At 40.2% G+C, this 26,784-nt stretch overlaps 2 protein-coding genes across 3 annotated transcripts; both read right to left on the reverse strand.

Annotated features, from left to right (window-relative positions):
- Window positions 1–1,334: 1,334 nt before the first annotated feature.
- On the reverse strand, window positions 1,335–9,797 carry LOC308410062 (acetylcholine receptor subunit alpha-like; the record flags this gene model as incomplete). Its single annotated transcript, XM_080903151.1, has 9 exons — window positions 1,335–1,463; window positions 1,562–1,798; window positions 2,007–2,230; window positions 3,919–4,156; window positions 5,434–5,629; window positions 6,052–6,161; window positions 7,524–7,568; window positions 7,671–7,813; window positions 9,755–9,797. 9 exons carry the CDS (start codon window positions 9,795–9,797, stop codon window positions 1,335–1,337), a joined length of 1,365 nt encoding a protein of 454 aa, XP_080759277.1.
- A 5,173-nt stretch (window positions 9,798–14,970) lies between these two features.
- On the reverse strand, window positions 14,971–25,022 carry chn1 (chimerin 1). 2 transcript variants are annotated; one of them, XM_080902743.1, is made up of 8 exons: window positions 24,650–25,022; window positions 22,948–23,200; window positions 21,626–21,710; window positions 18,747–18,920; window positions 18,101–18,178; window positions 17,272–17,409; window positions 16,217–16,322; window positions 14,971–15,882 (listed from the first exon to the last, which is right to left on the reverse strand). In XM_080902743.1, exons 2-8 carry the CDS (start codon window positions 23,197–23,199, stop codon window positions 15,711–15,713), a joined length of 1,005 nt encoding a protein of 334 aa, XP_080758869.1. In that variant the 5' UTR covers window position 23,200; window positions 24,650–25,022; the 3' UTR covers window positions 14,971–15,710. The 2 variants fall into 2 exon arrangements, with proteins under 2 accessions (XP_080758869.1, XP_080758868.1); XM_080902742.1 differs by having other exon boundaries at window positions 22,948–23,600.
- Window positions 25,023–26,784: the final 1,762 nt, after the last annotated feature.

The following is a 26,784-nucleotide window of genomic DNA, read 5'->3' on the forward strand; positions in this document are numbered from 1 at the left end:
ACTGCTGTGAACTGAGGAGCCAAGAGCTAAGTAAGCATGTAAAAGCACATTACAAGTAAAAGTGGACAGGTACAGAATCTGCATTTTTTACTTGTACAGCTGCTGTTATTGTGTATATATTTATTTATATTTAGATTTCTTCATACATTCTTATATAGTTCTATATTGTGTATTGTGTATTTTGTTGTACAGTTATTTTATTTTCAACTTTAATTTATATATTTATCTTTATCTTATTCTTCCCAGTTAAATTTACCCTTCATTCTAATTTGTGTTGTACAGTTATTTCATTTTTAACCTTAATTTATATTTTATTCCTTCCTAGTTAAATTTACCCTTTTTAATTTTTCATATTTATTTCCTATCTTATTCATAGCCTTTTCCTTTTTTGTTCTCTTTAGGTCACGAGCAGTTGTCCAAGCATTTCACTACATATCGTACTGTGTATGACTGTGTACGTGACAAATAAAATTTGAATTTGAATTTTGATTTGCATTAATATTTGAATTTCAAATAGAGAGTTGACATAAGGTGTACAGTGTAAACAGTGACGTGGGAAACAAAAGGCAGAAGTGCTTCAGAAAAATAAGTCTGACTTATAATAGTGACACGATTATAAATCAGACCCTCGTGCTTTAAACTTAGGCACAATTAACACAATTACCAGCTATAATTTGATTATAGCTTTTATGATTCTAACATGTACCATTTGATATTAAAGACATTCAAATATGCTCCAGAAGTTGTCAGTCTGCCGTGTGCTGCTACGTACATTAGCTAGAACTGGATTCTTTTTTCCTAATCTCTATGTTTACCCTGGAAGGTGTAGGTCAGAATTTTCATATTTTTAGTGGTATGAAGCACGTGCCAGTGCTCTTGTATCAGGACAATAGAACAGAATAAAGCAAGGAGCTGCAGGAAGGAGGCTATCAATTTTAATCTGTTTTTCTGCTTATTGCGCTATAAAGTCTACCCTTCAGTCATATCTCACCTTGTAACAGGACAAAACAATTTTATTCAGCTGTACAGTATAAAGGTGTCAAGTAAAGCTGCACAATATTACACAACATTAGATTTATGTCCAGTTGCACACATGTTCCTGTCCATACACACAAGGGAAAAAGTAACTCTGTCAAAATATGTTGAATATAAATATGAAAATACTGCAAATTACATGTTCTTACAGGATACAATTGTTCACACTCCAAAAACAAACAACAAGAGAAAGGCAGAACAAGCTGTAAATGCTGTCAGGTCTGTACAGGAGCTTCAAAAACCAAAGGTGAATGTGATCACCTGAGAAGTGTAGCTGGTAGAATATAAAGGATGGGTCTTTAAAGCATACTCAGCTCAATGAGGCGGCCTGCGAACACCGCTAATGTGCCAATTAGACACACAGCCATAAAGACACAAAGCAGAATGTGATCCAACACCATGGCCACAAACTTCCACTCTTCAGCAGCCTGAAAAAAAAAACATTAGAGAAAATGTATCAATTGCAGGACTCTAGATTGGATTTTAGCAACATATTAGGAAAAAAGTTTATTATAAGGATGGTTACACTGCTGGATTCCTCATCTGATTTCATGGTTTCTGCGATGTATTTAACCCCATCAATGGCACTGCGCACATCAGGATTCTTTGTGATGGGTGAGTAGTAGGGAACAGCAGAGGCCTGGTTTCCAGAGATATCTGAGATATCAAAATCAGCACCATAGATGGTTTTTATCTGCTTTTCCTTTCCCGGGCGTTTCATTGTTGAGAAGAACATGATGTTGGGAATGGTTTCGATAAAAACCTATCATGAAGGAGACGAAAAATGTGTCAGTGAGTGTACAATGCCAGAAAAGATGGATAAAGAAGAAAAAAAACATTTTAAGTCTGTTACCACTAGATGGCAATATAATGCAGGAGAAAAACTCAAGCTTGCCTCGCTTGAGCAAATCTACTCCTTTAGTTATTCAGCTCCACTATCAAAATGTAGTCTTTTGCTTTCTTGTGCTCACCTTGCGGACCCAGTTTGGCATTGTGTGAGTGCTTGGGGAGCGGTGGTGGGTGTTGATAACAATGACAGTGATGATGATGGATGCAATGACAAACACCATGGTGAAGAGCATGTACTTCCCAATGAGTGGTACAGCGCTAGAGGTAGACGGGATCAGCTCCACAATGACCAGCAGGAACACAGTCAGAGACAACAGGACAGAGATGCTGAGGGTCATCTTCTCACCTGGAAGACACCATTGTAACCATTCACTCTTTCTTAGTTTGTGTAAAAATCCGCATGAGGTATAGAAATTCAAACACAGTCAGCTGTGTAAATATTTCTGGTCATGTGACAATAGGGACTTACTAACCAAAGAACATAAAATTGGCTATTAAATTATTTCAGTTCAAATTCCATTTCGCAGTATGCAGTTTTGATCAGAACATGATACGTAGATGTTCATCTGATCTTTTTTTTCTCTTGTTTACTATTCTTGACCTCTTCAGTAGTCTAAACATAATTCAAATAAAAAGAAAAAAGAAAGAAAATAACGTAATTACATTCTTAGGAACTACGATGGTAAATGTAGGACACCATGTTTATGCCATAACTAATCCCCGATACACTGAAGGGCTGATAACATGTTTAGACCATAACTTGACCTGAAAAACATGAAGGTATAGGTGCAAATGTCGTGCAGATTAAACTGCATGAACATGCAATCTTATTAAACTGCCACCAGGGAGGGCTGTTTCCTGAATTCCATCAACTAACTTTAATTTGAATTTATACAGCAGCACATTTGCATCGTTCACCCAAATAAGCAAATCAAATCCAAACAGTGATAGGCTACTTTTTTCCTCTTTCATAAAGCCAGGAGTATAAAGAGATTTTGACACCATTTCACATGAGTAAAATGTGAGACATGTTCTTTTTTTTTTTGGGTTTGTTTTTGTTGTTGCTCAGTAAGAGCATTTATCCCAGGGAGGGCATCTTTTTTGGCACTAGCATCTCCTCCTCCTGTCAGCAGCCATATCAGAAACAGGGATCAAGTGATGTATTATACATTAAAGCAAAGGCCTGCTTTCAGACATGACAGCACAGAGGGACTCTGGGTAATGAAGCAGACCGACACACTGGGAACATGGCCAGATGTGCACATAAGCTGTGCAGTTCCTGAAAAAGCCAGTGTAGAGACACTTTGGACTGACAGGCAGCATTTAAGGATTTTTCCAACACGGTTTCAGTTGATATCATAATAGGAAAGCCAAATAGTGGCCATGGTCTAATTTTGACAATTTACATCATTTGCATATATGTACACATACACAAGAAACAGTAAAAGAGCTGGCTTTGTCTGAAGCTCAAGCAAATGTGCTTAAACAGATTTGAAAAACGTGATTAAATAACATTTTAAATGTTTCCTTTTCTAAACAGATTTTTTTTTTAGGTGAAAATTGCAATTGTCTATGCAATTTTAAGGTTTTAAGGTTACTGAGGTTTTACAAGTACTAGTAGATGGAGTTTGTTACCTTTGGACATGTTATACATAGCTTAGCTTGTAGACTTCTAAGCTAGCTATCTGGCTGTTCCTTCCAGACATGAAAGTGGCATAAATCTTTCTGTCAGCCTCTTGAAAGGAAACAACATACCATTTTTCCAAAGAGGCTGAAGTATTGGCTCGCAGGTAATGATTCCCTTTGAAAATATTTGAAAAGCATACAACAAAAGCAAAGCTCGAGATAAATCTAGTACTATATTTGTCAAGATTGTGAGAAACTTCCTCAAGTATATTAATGTATATTAGTATATCAAATAAGAATTATGGTTTATATCTTTTTTAGTGAGAGGATGTGTTTAAAACTTTCTGTATATTATGATCTATGATAGATGTTTTATTGTTTGGTTTACATTTTTCAGTGTAAACATACCAGAATCCGTGGGAAGATAAAAGACAAGGCCAGTGAGGAAGGAAAAGAGCATGCACGGGATGATGACATTAACAATGAAGTACAGAGGAAGCCGCAGCATGAGGAAATGGTAGGTGATGTCCAGGTAGGGGGTGTCTTGGCAGCAGGCGTAGTACACCCAGTGCTTCCAGCCACGGAAATCCTTCATCACCCATTCTCCGCTTTCCATAAAGTGGCTCAGATCTGGGCGGTCACTGTCCTGTCAGGAAATATGAATATGATGATAATTATTCCTATTATGTAAATTTTCTAGAGAAATGTAAAGAAAGTTATAAAGAAAGTTAAATTAGTAAGCTTTAAATCTGCTTCCATTCTTTTCATCTGGTTGCAAAGAAAGTCAGATTGTAACAGTGTTTGTGAGAAAATAACCCTGCATTTGACTTGATAAATAATCTCATTAATTTATCATCCTGCTCGCTGGGTTTAAGTCTTTTTCAATGGTGGTGATGTGGTTAGCCCTGCTGCCTCACAGCAAGAAAATACCTGGTTCAGACTCTCACTTGTGCACTCTCTGTGGAGTTTGCATGCTCTTCTTGTACCTGAATGGGTTATTTCCAATCACAAGCTTGGTTAATTAGAGATTCTAGATTAGCCATGGAAAAGAGGTTCTTTAGGGAGGTATTAAATAAAGAACCCTATGAATGCATTATTAAGTACATTTAACTGATTGCTTCGAGTGGTCAGTGGAAGCTGATAAAGCCTAGAAAATTACTATATAGATGTCGATTCATTTCCAGTTGAATTCTTAAAATATGGGTGCTAGATATAGCGAAGAGATTAAGACATGGCTGTGATTGACAAGTGGCTATAATGTGGGCATACAGATTAAGCACCTTCTTAGTCTGTTGCATCTTAGCCTGTTCAGTATTTTGTTGAAGTAAAAAACTAACAGACTGATTGTTTCAGTTTGTTCATTTTAATTTAAGCTTGTATTTGTATCATGTGCACTTTGCTAACCAAGCTAGTTAGCTAGTGCTAGCTGATTAACGCCACACTCTTGTCCAAGTAGTACATCTGGTTTCTTAAGCAAAGCATGGTTAAAGTCAGAAATTGAGGCTTTAAAACAGCAGTTAATAATTTAATGGCTGATGTAATAGTCACTCTGTCAATCCTTTATATGCAATTCATGACTTTTCCTCAAATTTAGTTGGCTAAAACTGTAGTTGTCTACAAGCTTATCAGAAAGACTAGAAGGGGAACTTCTTGTCTATCCCTTGCCAGTGTAAATAAAGGAAACGAAATTATTTACATGTTGCAACACCGTTTTAGTGTATGTATAAATGACAGCTTGAGTTCTTGTGTCAATTAATAATTTTGTCTTTAATTCATGCAAAACAGAAGTTATCATTTGTCATTATTTTGTAGGTTTTGTGTACACTTTTGTTTTTTTTGGACTGAGGCAGACTAGTTGAGAGTGGCATAAATCTCCTCAACTAACTTTAAGAAACAGCCTGTGAATGGGGTAATATGTATTACGGGATTGATGACGACCAAGTTCCCATCGTAGGTCCAGGTACCCAGCTTCATGCTGCAGTTCTGGAGGTCGAAGGGGAAATGCAACACAATAATTTCACAGTAGCTTTTGAAGATGGCGGGTGGGTTCCATGTGATCATCCCAGTGTACTCCAGCAGCACTTTGGTCTCATGAACAATGGCAAAGTCACCGTCGGCACTGCGGGTACAGACAAGCACAGGCGGCATCAACACAGGAGATAATAAGTTAAATGTTCACGCTGGGGGACATCAGCACTTGAGGACAGGGTGCGGTTGGCACAAGTTGTTGTGGCAGCAGAGCTGGTTGTCAAGGGAAAAAAACAGCAGTGTGTCAATGCGGCATATGGCACGGGGGGGGGGGGGGGGGGGGGGGAATCTGCTATACAGAGGCCAAATTTAGCACAATGAAATCCAAGCTATCACGCACTACATGCTGCAAGTATAGAAATGTGTGATCCAAAATATCACTAATGAGTGTGCTGATTGTTTTCTTGCAGTCAGAATTTTCAGGTCAAGTATAATTTTATTAAGGAAATTGTTTTAGGAAAAAAAAAAATATATGTATACCTGGCATTGGTCAGTTATAGCTTGAATACGTACTTGTTGTAAAGAACCAGATCAGGACGCCAAATGTCCCTGGAAGGTACTCTGATCTTTTTGATGCCACCATAATCCTCTGGGTTCCACTGCAAGTTCACATCTTTCCATTTCTGAAATACAGAGAGGGACAGCCAGGACAATAGTTTATACTTCAAAAATAGCAGCCAGTATAAATGGTTCGTTTAGTGGAAAAAACAGAAAACATCACAAAAGCTGTTAATGAGTGAAAATTCTGATCATCATGCTGAAAGTGGACACAATGATGGTGAAGCAAGCCTGAAGTAATGAGGGACAAAGTATTTTGCACAATGCTTGGAGGACAACAAACTATCTTGAAGTAATCAGTAATGAATCAATAGTTACTGTTCTGTGATTTTTGGTGTTTGGATCATAGTTTATCATAAACTACTTAGAAAAGTGTGAGTTAATTATAGACCAAACATAATGATGATTTGTCATTTCTCAGGCAGTTCTCGTGGGAATGATTGCTGTCTACTTTTGAGGTTTTGCAGACATGTGATCACTAACCATATGATGTTAACCAGTCTTTTCGGATGTGCGACAATCAAACATTGTAGGAACAGGTGAATAAAGCTCTAGTCGCACAGGCCTATAGACTGGTCAGTGAACAGGCTATAGGGAACCTGTCCTGAGGGGAAAATTTATATTCCCCAATTGGTTGTTAGTGGTTAGTGGTCAGCAGCCCTACAGACCATCGGTGTCCCTGTGGCGACCCTGTGTCGGTAGGGAAAAATCCCAGCCAGCTGGGAAAAACCTCCTTGTATTGGCTTTGGTAGCTCAAATATAGCTGTGGTCCTGGTTTGAAAGGAAGTGATGGATTTGCCCTAACCCTGTCCAGCTACTAGAGGTAGATGGGTCTATCAAAATACCCATAGTATTGATACCAATGCTGGTTATGGTACTGCATCGATACTAGTCTGACAGGATCAATACTTTGTTTCTTATATGGTCAGTATGTAGCCCATTGTCCTGGGTTAATTCATTATTTTTTGGAAACAAAAAAATATAATTTACCCCAAACAAGTACCATAATTTAAACAACAGAAACTGATCCAAAGGGTTTTAGAGACAGGCACATTTATATTCCAATTCTCCAAAAGAATCAGATTGATACCAAAATTTGCAGTGTTGTAGAGGAGTACCAGCTACTCTGTGTTTCATTGTGTTTCTTCAAGCTGACAGCATATAATAATTCGAATTCAGATTTTTTTGGTTAATCTGTCTTTTTTGAACAATACTAGAGGAAGTAATAGTATAAAATATAAAATAGTATCCTGGGTATTTGGCAAAAATCACCTACCAATGAATTAAAGGAAGAATTTTTATCAAAACAAAGTCAGTGCAGGATAATATTAGACTGAGTTTGGCCTTTTTGTCAATGCCAGAAGTGACTATAGAGGAATACCTTCCTTCTCCTTCATACACGACAACACAACAAAAAATTAACAAACCTGTTTCAGTCGCACATTGCTGGTGACAATCTGGTTAACCTCATCCTGTGGATCCAAAAAATGTGTTGTGTTACTCATACAGAGATTAGCATTGTGTGACAACAGTGAATCTTATGACAGGTGATATACTGCGAACTAAGACCTCACCACACTGATGAGCTGAATGAGCTGAAGACCGACAGTAACGTTTACTTTGTCCTTGAAATGACTGACAGGACGGACAACCTTATTGTAACCAGTGAAAAGGGTTTTAAATAGAAGTGTTTCTTCCAAGGAGCCCCAGGCCGTGCCTGAAACAGACAACATAGTTGCTTTGTGATGAGTTACGTCTGGAGTCATTTAAACAGTGACACCACTCTTGGTAGCTCTCCTTGAGTGCTGGAAAATCAGATGGTTTTTAAGAACACCTGACACTTAGGGTGACTTAAATTAATGTGACTGGAAAACAGACGTGATAATGTGTAGTATCTATAGTATGTGTGCTGCATAACTCTTAATGTGCTGACATGAAATTTTACAATGTAAAATAGACTTTTACTTGATATATAAATAAAACGTATACATGCAGACTGTAAAAAGAAAGTATACCTTTTAGTTCTAAGGGTTTTAAGGGTTTTTGTATCTGGACATTATTATTTTTTCCTTAGCAGGACTTGAAGTTATTTAAATATTACCTCAGATGAACTACAGACATGAAAAAATATACTGTTCTGTTATTTATTTAACAAAAGTTGAGTAAAAATGCAAAATTTGTGAGTAAAAAACTAATTATACTGTGACTGGTTTCATAGGAATTAAAAGGATAGGTAGCAGCCGGGTGCTGCTAGTAAAATGCAGTTGGTTAACTAATCATCAGCAAGTGTGAGCACCTTTATAAAAGCAGAAGTTTGGGCATTTTGCTGTTCTGGGACATTCAAGTGTGTTTTAATAGAATGCTAAGGAGCAAAAATCAGCACTGGATTAAGGAATTGCGAAGGAATTGTTGTTGCCCATCAATCTGGGAGAGGTTATAAGGCCCATGCCAATCATCCATCATTTAACCCGGGAGAACCCATGGGGTCAAATTTGACCCCATGGTTTCCCTAGAAAACCAATGGGGTCGGCTCTGACCCCATGGGTTCTCCAGGGTTAATAGTGAGAAAGATTGTTTGCAAGTGGAAAACCAATCTTCCCATGAGTTGATGTCCCAGCAAATTCATCCCAAAGTTAGACTTTGCAATGCACAGAGAGCTCTACTGGCCTGTGCATGTTCAATTTCATTTTCAAGTTCACAACAGTACAAATTAACAGTTGCTTGTTTGGAAGGTTTGCCAGGAGGGAAGAAAAGGAACATGACAGCAGAGCCAAGGTTTGCAGAGTTGCATCTGAACAAACTACAAGACCTCTGGGACAACATAGAAGACTAGTGTGGAGATGTCTGGCAGTAATGCACGGCATCACACTGAGCGAAAACTAAACACAGCATATCAGCACAAACATCCTCCAACTGTTAAATACAATGGTGGAGTGGTGAGGAGGTGAGGACAGGCTCTGGACAACTCGGGCACTGAATCTTCGATATAACTTAATTTTTTTACGCACTGCTTCTGCATTTTGGCTTCGTTTTTGTCAATATATTTGTGTCCTGGAGACATAGGGACTGCCTGTAGTGTAAACACAACAAACAGTGTGTATGTGCAGAGAGTTTAATTTTGGCAACACTTCATTGAAACATGTGATGGCTCCACTGTGTGGGTTGTTAACAGAGATATTCTTTTTCCATTTTCCATTACGCATCTGTCACAAGCCAAAGCAGGACCTCCTTTCGTTTCCCTTGACCTTGAAATGAAGGCCATTTTACAGCAACATGTAGTTTGAATGCTTGAATGATTCTCGGGACATTCAACACAGTAAACTAAGGAATTGCCTGTCTATAATTATGCAGATGACTTCATGTGGTGACAGGCAGATGAAGGGTTGAAACGCAGAAGAAAAAGCCTCACTGTACTTGGCCTCGCAAGAGAGCCAGTTTGTACAAAGCTTAAATTTGCTCATTAGTTGTGTTCTGTGAATTGGATCAGTTTACTCTGACCTCAGAGAAGTTTCTGTAAATATAATTAATGAGGAATTTATTTGTATTTTTATTTATGTATAATTATAACTGATGTCTGAAACATTTAATTAATGTAAAAAAGGCGAGTACACTATGTCAAAAGTTATCAAGCACACATTAGTTTAGAACAATTTCTTACCTGTTAGGGTGACTAGATGAAAAATAAAAATCACAACATTCATTGTCGCGAGTAAACTCAGGCATCCAAACTAAGATCCATCTTCGACACGCTGCCTGTCGATGACTCGAGAATTAAAACGCATTGAACCACGTAAAAGATTCTTTTAGCGCTGGCAAATAACTTACTGTACAACCTTCAAGCTCTCCACTGGCAGCCTGGTTGTTATTGTGGCACAGTGGATGTGAGAGACTGCCTGCCAACGCTTGTTATTTGAGAGGGACACAACATATAAGATCAACATTCCACAGTAATCCACCCCTGAAATATCGCATCATGAACTTGGCCACACACAACCTCTAGGTGCAAAGACACGGAGCATGCTTGCTCTGTGCGTTTTCTCTTTCTAATAATCTGTTATTGAAGCTTTGAAATCCTTATCTACAGACCTGTGTAAATCAAAATGATGTCTCCACACTGATAAATCTGTCTTTATGAGTTTGTGCCACAGGACAAAAAAAAAAAACAAAAACAAAAATTCAAGTGTGACAGATGATTTTAATTGGTTCAACATTACAAGATGTTTCTTTTAATTTTTTTTAAGTGATCTTTAGCAATCGTTCTCCAGTTTTTCTTTTGGACATTGTTTGGTTTTTCGCTCATTTTTAATCCATTCCTTGCACGTGACCATTCTTAGAAAAATGCTTTTGTTTGGTTGTTAAGCCATTTAACACTGACCTGTGTATTAATCCAGCATATAAAAAGCACCTAACAAAACGGATGTTTTTGTGTCTACTCATCACAGAACCCATTTTAAATAGTATCTTTAGCTACGTTATTTCAAGCAGCCTGTCACAAAACACATAATATGTTCCCATTTCTTTAACTGAATCTCCAAAAGGTAACATCCGAAGAGCTGACAACTTGGCATATCTATTGTGAGCAGAATCAACTTTCTGGGATTTCCTTACCTGGATGATTGAACATGCATCAAGATACAATGGAACACCATTCATCATAGACTGGCCTCCCCAGAGCCCAAATGTCAACACTATTGAAGCAGTGTGGGATCATGTTGATAGTGAATGGAACAAAAGGCAGACAGTATCCAAAGAGGAGCTTTAAATGTCTTACAAGGAGAAATGTCTTACAACTATTCCTGAAGGCTACTTAAGGAAATTACAAGATGGCTTGCCTCAGAGAGTCCAGGCTATGTTGTGGTCATGCTATATGGTATGTTTCCATTTATGTTTGCATATTTTTCATACAACACCACTGTACATATTTTCTATTTTGATAGAAAAATATGAAGAAATTAGGGGTAACTAATTATTATGCGTACATTTTCAATGTTGCTTTTTTCTGAAGACTTGAGCAAAATGGTCATTGCAAGAAACCATTTAGTATGAGTAAAAGTTTCAGGACACATGAGGCAATGCTAAGTGGTGGCCAGGGGTGGCTAGTGCCACAAAAGACTAAATATGGCCACCACTCAGAATAAAGTGCTGCTGGAGGGGTTAAAGTCATCAGGGCGATCGTGGCTCAAGAGTTGGGAGTTCGCCTTGTAATCAGAAGGTTGCCGGTTCGAGCCCCGGCTCGGACACTCTCGGTCGTTGTGTCCTTGGGCAAGACACTTCACCTACTGGTGATGGCCAGAGGGGAATTGTAAAGCGCTTTGAGGGTCTCAAAAAGCACGTTAAAGTCATCAAACTTACAAAAGTTACATCCAGTTACTTGCATTTTTCCCACAGAGCTTTTTTGCAGAGCCAGAGCTCTATTACTGTTGTTGCCATGCAGACACATTGTCATTGTCTTTATACTCCTTTGAGTAAAATGATTAGCCTTCGGTACCACCACAAAATATGTGGTGATCTCAGCTTGTCACCCCTATAGAAAAGCATTTTTGGACCTGCCCCTGCCAGAAACACCTTCAGAATGGATCACGTTGTGAGACTGCTTTGTTTAAAGCTTTGTCAATCCACACCGTGTCCTTTCTAGAGGGCAGGTGTTACACCCACGCATTTCTTTCTTGCTGTGCACTGCCCCATCCTGTCGGGCCAGTGGTGGGTCAAGCAACTCAATTTCCTCACATATCTACTCCGTTCAATCAGCCAACCACTGAACCACGAGCCTCATTCATCTCACTTAGGAACAAATGAGCATTTTGGGAATATCTGAATTAACAGAGATTCTTCTCAACCCTCCCCCTTTGCTCTCCCACTAGCCACTCAGGTCATTTGAATTTGCACCGTGTTAGCACCGCTTTGCCTTTCTCCAAGTCTGTCATGTAATGCAGGACAAGCCTTCATTGTATCTGCTCAGTCAGCCTTGTCTCAGTCGGACACTTCTGGTGCACTGTCCAGCTTTGAAGCCTCACAGTGCGAGTTGCGTGTTTACATCTGCTCTGTGAGTGATTAAATATTCAGCGAATACAAATAAAAGCACCTATGTAATACCTGCAGGTGGTGGATGAACAGTGGACACCATATTGAATGGTTATGGTTTGATGAACATTAAGAGGATTAGAAATTACAAAGAAAACATTGTGCTTTGTTACAAATTGTGGCAACGTAAATGTAGAAACACTGACTCATATTTTGCATACACATGATTTTTAATTCAATATGTACTACTCCTGTTTCCATATATTATTGTTATGTGTTAATATTTAAGCTTTTACGAGTGAAAATTTGTGTGCATTTGGAAAGCGTATAAATTAAACCACAGAAACAGTCACAGTGCTATAATGTCAAGCATTAGCCTCTAATTAAAAGGATAAGCATTGCCATTTCAAATTCTGCACTTATATTTCAGCACTTGTAAATGTATTCAGGTCAGCGTTCAGCAGGGAAGGAAGCATTGCCATTCAGCAGTTAAGAGAGAAAGGTCAGTTATCTCATGGATCACAGCCTTTCAGATTTCTCATGCTGTGAATAATGCACATCCAGTGCACAATACATTTGGCAGACGCTGATCTAGCATGGTGTTATCACCACATCTGACTGAGTGATAGAAAGCTTGATAATTTTATTTGTGCGGCTTACCCTCATTCACAGTACTATGATATATTTAAAATGGCTGATAATGGTGGGGGGGCACTAAACGGTTGGATGAAAATCCAATTTTGCCACACTATCACCGGAGACAAGTCTGAATTTAGCTTACATTAACTCAATGTGATGTGGCCACAACACCGGAGTGATTAAATGTCAAGCAGTGATTGCTTCTCAAATGCTTAGTGGTGAAATTTGAGGCACAAAGACCTAAATGGAGGGAAAGGCTGGAAATGAAGCTGCAGACAACATAGAAAACAATACTACAGTCTGAACGTTCATGTGTCCAAGGCTAGAGGGAAAACACTATTTAAAATCACGTGGAATAAACACGCTATCCAAACAACTTAAATTTATTCTCTGGGCCTCAGTAGTATGAAATCCTGGTCATGTAATGAGCCACTGGTGACGTGCATGACTGGTTCTTGGAAATTGCATGGAAGGACATAACCTGTGGGTAATTAAACTCAAAATCCACAAATTTCATGTGACATTGTTTGCACATATATCCAGTAATTAACAACCTCCCCAGAGTGCAGTGGTGCTGCCGCAGGTAATGTGGGTTTGGTTTTAATTCCTCAGTGAATCTGTGTGACTGATGGGATGTTACAGGGATTTCTGTAAAGTCATGTGACACGTGACATGTGCGCTTTTAGGCACAACCCGTCATCATGAATATGCAGAATGAAAGAGTGTCAGGGTCATCACTGCAGCCCCTCCATGTCTAGTATATATTTCCTCTTCTTTATTTAATGCACAAGACTAGCTATTGTATGTTTTCTTACTATGAACAACAAATCTCTTAATAAAAAACAGCAACGTGTCTGTACTTAATAGTTTTCTTTCCATATCTATAGCACAGCCCCAGTGCAGCAACTATAGAAGTATAACGTTCCCAGATTGAGGTAGATATTCGGGCCAAATATAACCCACATCTGCAGTTGTTCTAAAGGCCATATTAAGCCTTGGCTTACAGTGTTGACTAAGGATGAATGTTGCTGCCCCAACCTGAGCAACAAGTTCACTTTATATGAGCCAGATGTCAGGTGTGCTGTCACATATGTTCCCCATCTGGTCTTCATAGCACTTCCTGTATCCCATATCAAAGCTGAGCCACTTCAAGGCACTTCATTTGCTGATGTTGTGCCACAACTACACAAAAATAGATCAAAATATGTAAGCTATGGAGACTGTACAAAAATTTAATTGTTCAGCGATGGACTATGGGGAGAGTCATAAGGAAGTATGGCTGAACAAAGTGATTTCACAGGCAGTACAGGCATTACACCAACATCACTTAAGAAATCAATAGTGTAAGTCACGGTGAAAAATGAAAGTAAATTCATGCTTTTTTTTAAAATTGTCAGTGAAATAAAGGAACTTCTAATGCGAAAAAGTGACAAATGGCTAAAAGAATGCCCAACCCCTGCTGCGGATCTCCTTTGTTCTGCAGGGTGAGAACTCAGACTTCTAGCCCTTTTTCACTAGTACCCACTCGGCTCAGCTCGGCTTGACTCAGTTTTTAGGCTTTTAACTGCTCAGTTAGGGTTCCAAGAGGCTTTAATGACTAGTTGGGACATTTCCCCTGAAAGACAGTATAAAGGCAAAGGTGAGCAGATATGTATGTATGTGGTTTGTAAAATGTTACCCATACATTTGCCCAGACAGTGGCGGTCCTAGCCTGTTTGGCGCCCTGTGCGAACACTCCCCCCCCCCCCCCCCCCCCCCCCCCAACACACACACACACACACACACATATATGTAGAGAGAGAGAGTATGCATAGTATGCAAATGGCTACCAGACAGCCATCATAATGCATCATACAATGAGAAGAGGACAAATCAACAATTGACAATGACTAATTAATATTAAAATCTGCCACAAGCAGCAGGCGCACCTCGCAAACGGAGGGCGCCCTTACTACCAGCAAATGGGCGACAGAAAGCCAATCGGTGCCTATGCGATTCCCAATATGTGCTGGCATGATGTCGGGGCAGCATGAGTACAAGTAATTTGTTGGGTTTTTTTGCCAATGCCCGTGATGCCGCCCCCACCACGATGCCGCCCCGGGCAACCGCCCGTGTCGCCCGTATCAAAAACCGCTACTGTGCCCAGATTCTTGTTTTTACAGAGTTTTTGTAAGTTAAAAGAATGAAAATCACTTAATTGCATTTTTAACCAGATATTTATTGATTTTGATTTTTTATTATCTCAATTCAGATGACTTATTAAGCACTTAATTTATCAGAGTAAGGTTTAATAAATTAAAGTGACCATGCACAAGTTTTGTACAAAAAACATTACAGTAAAAAAAAGAAGAAAAAAAAAGAATCAAATTCACAAATAATGCTGCTTCTAACACAACAAAAATGTTAAGGTCAGGAAAATCCAGCAGTGTGTACACATTAAGAAGAAAGACTTATTCAAAGAACTGCAGGTGACGTAGAAACATTCGAGGAGATAAAAAAATACAGCATCATAAAAATTACCCCAGTAAAATTAGTAGCTTATTTTTTTTTTTTTTTACATCCAACTATATAAAGTTTCACAGAAATAGCTGCACAGCAAGCAGCTGGGAATGTGGACAAAATCTACTGTGTTACAGACAAAAGCAGAAATCACAGCGCTACACATCTTAACACATGCTGGGTTACGACTACAAAGCAAACAAAGACCTTGCACCATGCATGCTGGTCTGTCAGCTTTTCAAAAAAACCCCGACAAAAATGGGGAGACAAAAGGTACGTACAAGTGTAAGGTTCATCATCCACACCCAGTACAGGGGAGGACAGATGTTAGGTTAGCACTAGTCCATACACAAGGCATTAAAAAAAAAAGCATCAATCAGTGTAATAAAAAAGTCATTCAAGTCTTTACACAAAAAATGATTAGAGGGCTGTTCTATAAAAGTCCTACTTTTTGTTTAGAAGAGTACATCCTCTTTTTTAATGAGCACCTCCACCACCTGTCTCTGATAGCGGATGTCATTCAGCGCTGTTATGGCGTCCGTGTTGGGTGCACGCATGAGGGTGGGCCCGAAAATGATGGCAAGGTTTTCTGCGTTCATCAAGTTGAATTTCTCATTTTGTGTCACCCTGCAACATTTATCAAAGTTAGAAGAATACTACATACACCCTCGCAAAGGAACAGTTTCAGCAACCGCATGCAAAGGTAACATGTAAGATACACACAGTCTAATATAAAATCATATTTATACATAACACATTTAACTCTTTACATGTTTAATTTTTTTCTACTTTCTGATAAGAAATAAAGGCAAAGGAGAGGCTGATGTTTGAAAAATGCCAATAACGTTTTAGACATTTAGTCTACCCCTCCCGCAGCAGAAGCATTACACCCTTCACTAACCCCTCTTAATTATTTTTTTACGGTTCTTTGGCTCTTGCAGAATTACCTTGGATTACTCACCTTTTTAAGTGAGCCATGAGGTACTTTAGAGTTTCAGCGTGTGGTGGTGGTAGGAGAGCAAGAGCCTCGCGGAAAGCTTCCAGCTTCTTCTCTGCGTCTGTGAGCTCTGCAAAAGACAAAGGAGCACGCCATTAGTGTAGCTAGAGCAGGCAGTCACAAATTACCGGAGGTACTTCCGGTGAAGTAAAAGTAAAACCCATTAGTTTCCATTAGGAAATCTGGTGGGGGGGGGGGCACTGAGTGTCCAAATGAACACTTAGTGCTCTTGACTGTATGCTTGTTGAAAGCAGCTGTACATTTTCATAGTGCTCATCGCTGTGCTGCAATGAAATAACATTGCAGCTCATACTACATTTGAATATATATTAAAAAATAGGGGGAAAAAAACATCAGCTGCAGCTACAGAACTCATATTGTACAATTATTCCAGATCAGGGATGTCAAGCTCATTTTACACTATGGGCGACATACATAAAACTCGGTCTTCTCGGAGTCGGGTTGTTTGGGAATGCAGCCCAAAGTGGGTGGTAAACTCCATCTAAGGCTAAATACCGGCACGAGACCGATAGACGACAAGTATCGTAAGGGAAAGTTGAAAAGAACTTTGAAGCTAAACTAATACTAAATTTATTCGCTTTGGTGCAGTATCCATGGCCATGGGAGAGGTCTTTATTGGTAGGAGAAGCTGCAAAATTTGCATAGATACAGTTAAAATGTCCAAAATTTATACACTCCTTTGCATTTTCCAAAGCCAACCCAAATTGGAGTCTCCAGCAGGTTGATTCTGGGCCCCTGAGCCTTATGTTTGACACCCCTGTTGTACTTTTCACTACATTGAGTCCAGTACTCTTCAGCTCACATCTGGTACATTATATCCAGTAAAACATTTTCTGCAAAGTAAAAGATGAATAAATGCAGGTAATGTCTTCTGATGTGACTCATTTCGTGATCAAATGAAGGAAACAGCATAGAGCTTAACGACAACTGTTTGCCAGCAAAAATCAAACTGAGTGAAACAGGTGTGTTTCTGACTAATTTGTCTGGTTGTGACGTACTTGCAGCCACGATGAACCTGGGGTAAGCGTCGAATGAGATGACAGGAACAGGCAAATCCCTGAGGTACAGTTTCAATGCACCCGTGATGATATTGATGTCTTCATAGGCATTCACTGAGATGTCTGTCTTCTCGCCATCTGTGAAGACGAGTGATGGAAAGGGGGAGACAAGGAGAAGAAAGTGAGAGTTTTCTCACTAAATATGGCTCACATCAACAATCTCACATCACAGAGTAAATTCGGGAATAAAGACAGCCATGGAGAAAAAGAAAAAAAAAGCAGTCTTGCTCAGTATTTTTGCAAAGTAGCTGCTATCATCCGCCTGGCTTGTTTTATTCTGACTTTCTCTGGGTTGCGCATGCTTTTCAGAGCAGGCCATGGCCTACTTGTGCTGGCAGACTGAACATCACAGTGCTGTGAGCTGGAATGACACTCTGTCATGGATGATCTCCCACATGCGGATCTGGCTAAGAGTTTAGCCCACTGCTGCAGGGTTTTTCTTGCAGTTAAAATTCACACTGCACCGGGCCAAGACATTTTTATTCTTACTAAGTCCACTACTGAATCCCAACACAGCAAGGATCTTTTTTTTTTTCATGGCTGTCTTTAAGGCAGGGAGAGTGCCTGGTCTGTAGCCTCCTGAGGCTGTCCTTCTCTGTCCACACACAGTGAAATATCAGGATTGGATCTTAACTACCAAAGCAGCACTAACCTTTCACAAATATGTCATTTTATAATAAAAAAGTGTTGTGCATGAGTCTCATAAACATAGGCAGGCACAAAGTGTAATTTGTGAGTTGAAAGTTGTACAAAAACATGTAAAACACACCTTTGTCAAACCTGGACTTGACCTCTTCCACTGATTCGCTGAATCCAGATATTCTGTAGAGGCCTTCTGACTTCAGTCCTTGAGGAGCAAACAGAAAATAAACAACCTTTCAGTCAAATACTTTTCTGCATCACTGAGCAAAATAATAAAGACATAAATCAAACTTAGCTACAGACATATATTAGAGGGCAGACAATGAGGGAACCAACGAGTTTCCTACATAGTTGAATGATTTAACTGAAATGCAATCAACTAAGGCAGCAGGAAACAGAGTAATGTATTCCTCATTAAACATCTGCAATTACCAGCAGTCCCATCACTCCTCTCAAGCCCCTTCCCATTATCCACCCCGACAAAAAACAAAACAAAAACCATTAACTCAGTCAGTAATTGAATCAGATTTTTAACACTTCAACCTAAGTACTATATATTGCAGATCGCTTACTGTAAATTTAAAGGGAAGCTGTTTTACAGCGAGAAACAGAATCCTTGAACCTGAGAGCTGTCAGTTAATCAGTGTGTAGGATTACAGCTGTGGACTAACAAAAACAGCATTTATTGTGCCTGTCTTGTTATTTTCAGCTCTACTGCGTATATTTGAATCAGACAGAACACACTGAAGTTCACGAGCTCACGTTAGACTAACCTCTGGACTCGATCTCTCTTATGCACATGTCCACCACCATGGGTCGGGCTGTATTGCAAGCTTTAACTAGCGTGCTGAGGTCACAGCTGTAAACTTTCCGGATGTGTCTCAGGTCGGGTTTGCAGTTGTTTGGTACCAGAGATGAGCACTGCTTGTGGGTGTTCAAACCACAATCTACAGACACAGAAAGAGGCACACAAATGGTTAAGTTCAGGCATATCTGTAGCATTAAAGTCACCATGAAAAAGGCAATATAGCGTAATGAATGACTGCTTCTAGTTTGTTTTTATACCCAAAGCCTTTACACAGCGCTCAGCCCTGAGTTCATTTTGATTTGGCTCGCTGGTTTCATGTGTTTTTTGGCTTGCAAAGCAGTGTTAATCCCCTTGATCAATATCTGCCCCTGAAATGTCACAGGACCACTGGAGAGCTTTGGAGAGCTCTTTCTCTGCTACGCATGGCATTGGGCTCACCTTCGCTAAAGTCACCGCTAGAGGGGAGCTTGTTTAGTAGAAATGTATTAGCAATAAAAAAGGACAAACAGGACATTGACCATCCACAGAAATTTCATGTCAAAATACTCCTTTTAAAAATAGTTAGAAGAAATTGATACACCAATTTGAGGAAATATCTTTTTTTAGCCAAATTTTTCCTACTTCAGACATCGACTGGCCCTCAGTGGGTGTTTAAATAGCCAGCCCAGCAGCACATTAGTCAAGATGATAGCATACTCAACACGATGTTTTGCCATCAGTCACAAGACCCGAGGCACAGCTGTTTCAGGGCAGGATTCACCTTGTAGGGAACAGAGGTGCCCGTGGAGAGCAGATGCAGACACTGCAGCGCTGCTTTGTAACAGAGACGCATGTTGGGAATTAGACGAACACTGAAAAAGCTGTGGCCCGGAGGAGGGACAGTCAGCACTGCTGTGTGCTCTATTCTTTTCCAAATCCAAGCTCACACACAATGGCTGTGGAAGCAGCAATTGAGGCGCTGCGGGCTATAGAAGACCTAGTTTCCCAGACTAAAATGGGGCAGCTCTTCGAGCTCTTAGATCTTCAGAGCCGTCTTCAAGTTCTATTAAAGGTTTTTTGACAATTGCCATGTGTTTTTTTTTCTTTATTTCACAAATGTGACATCTTTTGAATCTCTCAAAAGAACTGCTATGTTTTAATTTTAAATTTTAAAAAAAGCTTCTTCTGAAAGCTACATGTCTGGAAGACCTCAGATGATATTTTGATTAATATGGGCCCCTTGAGAAATTCACACTGCCTGAATTTATATGCATTGATGCTGAAATGTAATTACCTTAAGAGATGATTCTCTTAAGGACATGAGACAGGCACTATAATCGCAGAGGGGGCCTGTCATCAGACACAAGGCTGCTGAGTTCCTATTGTCCATGCGAGCTCAACGGTAGCCCTGGGTCCCAGGTGGGGTGGGTGACAAGGAGCCCAGGGGACACTGGGAAACAGGGGATGATGCTTTGGTGCACCGTCACCTCTGTCTCTGTTGCTAAGGTAATGAAGCTGCTGCTCAGTGTTTTAGAAGAGTTTCATTGGTGGCTGGGAGCTCATTTCTAATCAGCACATTATCAACATGTCTAATCAGCACAGTTACCAGTCGAAACCGGTCTCTTTCTGACTGGAAGTGAAAACAAGAAGCATTACAAGTGTTTGTTAAAGGGACTGTTTTTTCTCCCCCTACCAAGTATTTAAGTTAAATAGGGGTTGAGCTGTGTGACCTAGCTCTTAGGTTGAAGCCGGCTGAATATTAATGTGTGTGGAAACAGTGCTCCTTCCCCACACTCCCATCTCTACTCCTCATTAAAGAGACATGCCAGCTTTGTTTTCCTTCACGGGCATGATGGGATGAGGCTGGGGGGTGTACTCTGATGAGGAAATGTGGCACAACAAACACAAGCAGAGGCTGGCTTTCTGGCACCCGGCCAAAAGCAGTTCACAAAAAGAAAAGGGGGTGGGAGAACATTTTTTTTTTTTTGGTATGCAAATTCGAGCATCGTGTGAGACTTTGCTGCCCTAGATTCTGGGATCTGAGGTTGAGTCTGAAGGAATGGCAATGTATTAAAGTCGATAAAGGTTGGCTCCAAACATATGTGCCTTTATTTGGATTGTTGTTCAAAACCAGCGCATTAATAATTAATATCAGAGCTCTCGCAGATTTATGTGACACACTTTGTTTCATCAATAAAACATCAAAGACAGGCATCAGACCATATTATAGTACTATTTCGGGATGGGAGAACGAATGCTTACAATGAAATGGGAATCTCGTGTTTGAGTATGTGATAGACAACAAAGTAAATACACTGCAACTATTTCCCTCACAGTAGCAGAGCTGAATGTGTGAATGTTATTTGTCACATAAAGACTGAAAATGCTTGTAGACTATTGGTGAATATTCTTAAAATGAGCCCATAATTCATAGAAAATAAACACAGAAATCTTCCACGAAAGCAACGAGAACTGTACTGTGCGCTTTCAGGCCTACGAGACTGCAAATGTTCTTTAAAATCTTTTGGTTTTGGTCACGCTGATGAGAGAATGTGAAGACGCACTGAGGATTGTGGAGTTATGTGGAGTTATTATATTATTTAAGACTTTAGAGCAAAAAATAAGGAAGTAGATCAGAAAAAAGAAGCTTTTTACTTCATGTAACATATCTGTTACATCACAGTCATAAAGACCCCATTTCATTCTGTTACACAATTAATAATCCTTAAACTACTCAATAATCCAGCTCCAGATGCACTGAAAGCCAAGTAACCCATTTACAGCGACGCCCCACCACCAACGCAACGAAAGAAAGCTGTAAAGTAATCAAGGGGTTTATGTAATGCGACTGAGAACAAGTCATACCTGTACATTTGACCCCCTGAGCCATCAGTCCCCACATGAAGCTGGCACAGTGCTCGCACCAGTGAGGTCCCCGAAAGGTATGGACCTACAACAGAGAGGAGGACAGTGACAGATATTAGCGATGAAGTGCAATGACGAGATAGAAGGAAACAGTGGGTAGTTGCAGTGATTTCTCCAGGAGACCAGTGGGTGCTGCCACCTAAAATGACACAGTGGAGGAGGATTGTTGTTTAAACAGGCCCTCAAAATGACAATACTTTGGCGGGTGCAGCCGTGACACTGAGTGGCAGAGGCTTTGCCATCATGGCGCAGCATGTTGTGACACCTCACGAGAGAAAAGGTGCGAGCTGTCAGGAAATAGTCTATGGAAAGACAACTTCTTGTCTAGCAGAGGAAGCCCCACGCTCCAGGAGCTAACGACAGCCTCGCCAATCAGGGAGGCCTCTGGGAAAAAGAGCAAACCACAGCTCTCCTGGCATTTTTGCATTTAGCCATTAGCAATCTTAGATAAAAAGGCTTTTGTGTAGTATTGTTAGACTGTTAGATGTGTAGAAGTGTGGAGGCAATCGTGCTATAAAATATCCAGAAACTGTAAACACAAAACACTGACATCAATCGACTGGAGTGATGTCATCCTTAGCCATGATTGCATGTTACCATACCACATCGTACTCTCAAAAGTACAATCTAATGTGGACCTTTTAATTAATTGAACACAGTAAATGTAAATGTCTGCCCAATTTAAACTGGAAAGTCTGACATTAGAAGACACAAAGTGCACGTTTCACTCATTATACTTCAAAATATTCTCTTGATTTTGATTTCGCGCGCATAGCTTTCTCCTTTATGGCTGCAGAGGCTTCAAATTCTCTAAAGGTCGAAATGTAACATTCAGCAAAACAAGAGAACAAAGCAGCAGAGAGAGATGAGTGAGCATCAGCAGTTTAAAAGCCTTGACAGTAATATATCGCTCACTGTTCTCCATCCCATTAACCAGCCAAACTAGGAGAGTGAGCCTGAGCCAAACGGGGATACTGTCCGCCACTTTTTCTGCTCTCTATTGGCCTAATCTCTCCATCTGGTGCTCAAACTAACAGCAGTGGTTCACAGACCACCCAACAGATTTTCTTTTGATTAGGGCTCACTGGACAGACCAAAACAGCTCTGTTTTTCATCCCCAGTCTCCCTGTCAGTAACCCACACCCCTCCCCTTCGATCTCCCACAAGGGAGGCTCGAGCAGCAGCCCTGTGGCCACACATGATGAAATTAAACCAAGAGATGCAACAGCTGACAAGCGTTCTTTAAGTTGACTCATGCTCACCTTAAAGTTGTGGGCTTTCTCAGATCTGGAGGGCCAGTCGCTCTCCTTCAGTGAAGCTCTGCGAACCAGTGAGGTGAGCTGCGAATAGGCGAACAGTTTAAGTGGCTGCCAAAAAGTGGCTGAAGGTTTTTGTGGCCCCATCCTCATCCCCAGGGCTGCGGCCAGAATATCCTCCTGATTGGCCTCACGCTTGGCCTTTTGCACCAGAGGCTTCTCTTCCTGGCAAACCTCATAGGACTCTCTAGATGGCATTCTGGAGCAAAAAAAGGATGAAAAAAAAAAAACCACAACCCCAGGAAAAAAAAATGGGAATAAACTCCTTGATGTTCAAACAAGATATACGTCAAATAATACTACTTTCATTTTGCCAATTAAAAAGAGACATGGCCTTTTTAAATGATATAAACAAGTCTTTAGATCATTCAAAAGAGTCCAAAAGAAAAAAAACCAAAATAAACAACAACTGTGGTCCCTTTTGAATCTCCTCACAGCAGTGAGAGTAGATGAAGTGGAGACTCTGTGATAGGAGTGCCAGCTTTTATACAAAAGAGGTGCAGCCTTGGGTGCTCATGTGGTTCTCTGGGAACATGTATGCAGATGAGCTGAGTGGCTGTGGCTAATCCTCTCCTCCCTGTGCAGAGCTGATATTCTCCCTGGAACAGAGACAGCGCACTGTTGTGTATGGATGCTGTCAGTGAGGGCAAAGAGAGGGGGAGGAGTATGGGGGTGGACCCTATAGTAGTCAGAGCAGATTAAAGGAATCCCACCAGCCAATCGCAGCACGGATGCACCAGCTTTATAGTAGCCAGTACCCCGCCCCCACACCACCATCAGATATCCAAGCAGGGGAGACTGGGTAGGACGAAATGAGAGTGGGATGATAATGAGCAATGAATGAGTCATGCGTCAGGAGTGGGCTACAGCCTGGAGAACTTGCGACAGCAGTGGGCCGTTAGAGAGGGGAGCTATTTTCAAAATCGTGTTGCTACAGAAACCGATCACGACACAAAAGCTTCAACCGTTCAACCAAAATAGGGCATCACTGTTATCGATGCATGCTATGACAGGAAGTGATGCGCAAAAGTTTTAGACAAATTCATTTTCGGATGGAAAGCTTTTCAACGAAACTTTTTTTTAAAAGTTGTATAAATAAAGCACTTCTTGAAAAATATTCTGCCTCAGTGAACTCTGTTTATACCACACACCAACCATAATGAAAAGGGACTGAAATTTCAACCCTGGCATTAGTGTGCACCATAGCGGAAGATGTGCTTTGTGTACATTTTAATGCTGCATTTCCTACATTAGATGAATACCCTTGAATTACCATTAGCTAAGCTATATATACTCTAAAAATAAACAAAAACAATACAAACATGACCCAGAAGATATCACTGCAATTGAAATAGCATAGTAACAACAGTAGCAACACTATCATATTTTGTATCACACATCTATATTCACCGTTACCAGCTTATTCCACCCCCTTACATTATGATAAAATATACAATAAAGAATTAAACAACATGTGTCTGTGCCAGGCGTGGGGGATCCAGCTGGGAGGATTTTCTTTCTTTGCTGCCTTTGTCTGACTGTTCATTTCCTTGAGGTATACACTGATGTAAGCTTGTTGTCTGCATAGAAATGAAGTATTAAATATAGCATCGTGGTGGCAATGTGAGAGAAAGGATGTGCAACCTACCTCGGTAACTCACACTGCAAGTCAAGTGCGATTATGCTCCCACGTCTCAGAATCTAATTCAGACTCGGCTGTTAAAGGGTAACATTCGCACCTTTTCCAGCTGCAGAGGAAGTGACTATACAGACTGTAGACTTCAGGAATCAATGACTGTTAAAGGCTCTTGCTGCTCCCATCTCATTGCAGAGGTATCAAAATCAGAGCATGAACAGCAGAGGGGAGCAGGAAAGAGGCTTTGAAGATCGGCGTACTTATGTAGAATGGCATCCCAAACAGTGGTGTCTGACAGGGACAGGCTCACAACATGAAACAGAGGGCTTCCAGTGTGGCTACCCTCTCTCATGCTCAGTGAAAGTCTCTGCTCAGGAGGGTACCTGAGAGAGGATAGATAAAAGACAGTAAGAGCCTTTTATATGCACCACTTCATCCTCTCAGACCCTTAGCCCTTCAGAGGTTTTGCAGCGTAATTGCATTGCCTGCTGTTGAGTGCAGAATGAACGTCTGACATCCAGGATGTGGTTTACTTTGAACAAAGCTCTAATTGACACTGATTGATTTGCTTGTTTCCCAGACATGCCCAGAAATGGGACCCCTGAGAATGGATGCATGGATATACTCAGTATCCTCCGTGCTGTCCATCTGTGGCCAGCCTAGGCCAGAGTGCTAGGCTTCTCCACATTCGAGGTTTAAAGTGTTACTCAATCTTTCTAGATTAACAGTTTTATTCTGATTTGCCCCAGAAACTAGCAAAATCTCAAAGCCTTCACATTCTTTTTTTAAACTTAATTTCCTCACTCACTCCCTCCCACTCCCATTTGATCCATTAAGCTGTTGGTGTCGCTAAGTACTTCTGTGAGGTAAGAAAGTCGTTACGTAAGGAAAGTTTCCTCTAATGCACTGCTGACCCAACAAAACACGACGACCCATTAAGTGGACAATGGCAAGATCTGAATGTGAACTCTCACGGCTATGATTTCTTTTCTAGTCATTTGGACACTTTCATATGTTTAAAATAAATAAGGTACAGCTGCAATAATCCATCATTCAAAATCAAAGCGAATGTCAAAACACACAAAAAAGCAGAACAACCATTTACTTATATAACACCAAAAGGCTTTGAATTAATGCTGATCTACAAACCTCAATCTCAAGGAAATGTGATGATGTTATGTAATTCGAAGGTTGAAGAAGCTGGGATGTTTTAATACAGTTAGATCCATAATTTGTTGAACAAAGGCACAGTTTTTGTAGTTTTGCCTCTGTTCAACACCACGGTGGATTTTAACATTTAATTAGTGGGGTTTTACATACGTTTTAAATTAACTGTTTAGGAATTGCAGTCATTTTCATGCATACAGCCTCATCTTCAGAAGCTCAAAATTAATTGGACAATTGACTGACAAGCTGTTTCATGACCTAGTCAGGCCTGTTCCTGTGATATTTCATGACAAATGAGGAAGGCATAATATCTGAAGTCGATTCAAAGTGTTGAATTTTCATTTTGATGTGTTTCAGCCCAAAGATATCACTGTCAAAGTCTATAAGCCAGACACACCTTTATGAATGGTTTTACAACAAGCTGTAAAACCACTGGTTACACTCAAGAACATAAAAATAAGATTAGATTTTACCAGAAAACATATAAAACAGCAACATGCTCCTGAAAAAAAAGACATATGAAACCAAGATTAACTTTCATACCAGAATGATAGAAAGAGAAAAATTATGGGGAAGGAAAGAAACAGCTTGTGATTTGAAGCATAACACATTATCTGCCAAAGAGGCAAAGTTATGGTATGGGCATGCCGGCACAATCGGGTCATTAGAGTTAACTGATAATGTGAGCGTTGATAGAAGTATCAGGACGAATTCTGAAGTTTGCAAGGCTGTGCAGATTCAGCCAAATGTTCCAAAACTGAATAAATGGCACCTCACAGTCCAATCAGTTACTGAAAACAACTCTGAATGCAGAGAGACCCACACTTAGCCACTGGAGGCTGCAGCAAAGCCCTGACAGAGCATCTCAAGGAGGAAAAATAACACTTGGTATGCCAATTTTAGACTTCATTCTATACCTCATGCGAGTTTAAAAACAACCCCTCTATTTGCAATTATGTTAGTTTGCAATTCCTAAACTG

Source organism: Rhamphochromis sp. 'chilingali', assembly GCF_963969265.1.
Source record: "Rhamphochromis sp. 'chilingali' genome assembly, chromosome: 14".
In the NCBI taxonomy this organism is placed as follows: Eukaryota; Metazoa; Chordata; class Actinopteri; order Cichliformes; family Cichlidae; genus Rhamphochromis; species Rhamphochromis sp. 'chilingali'.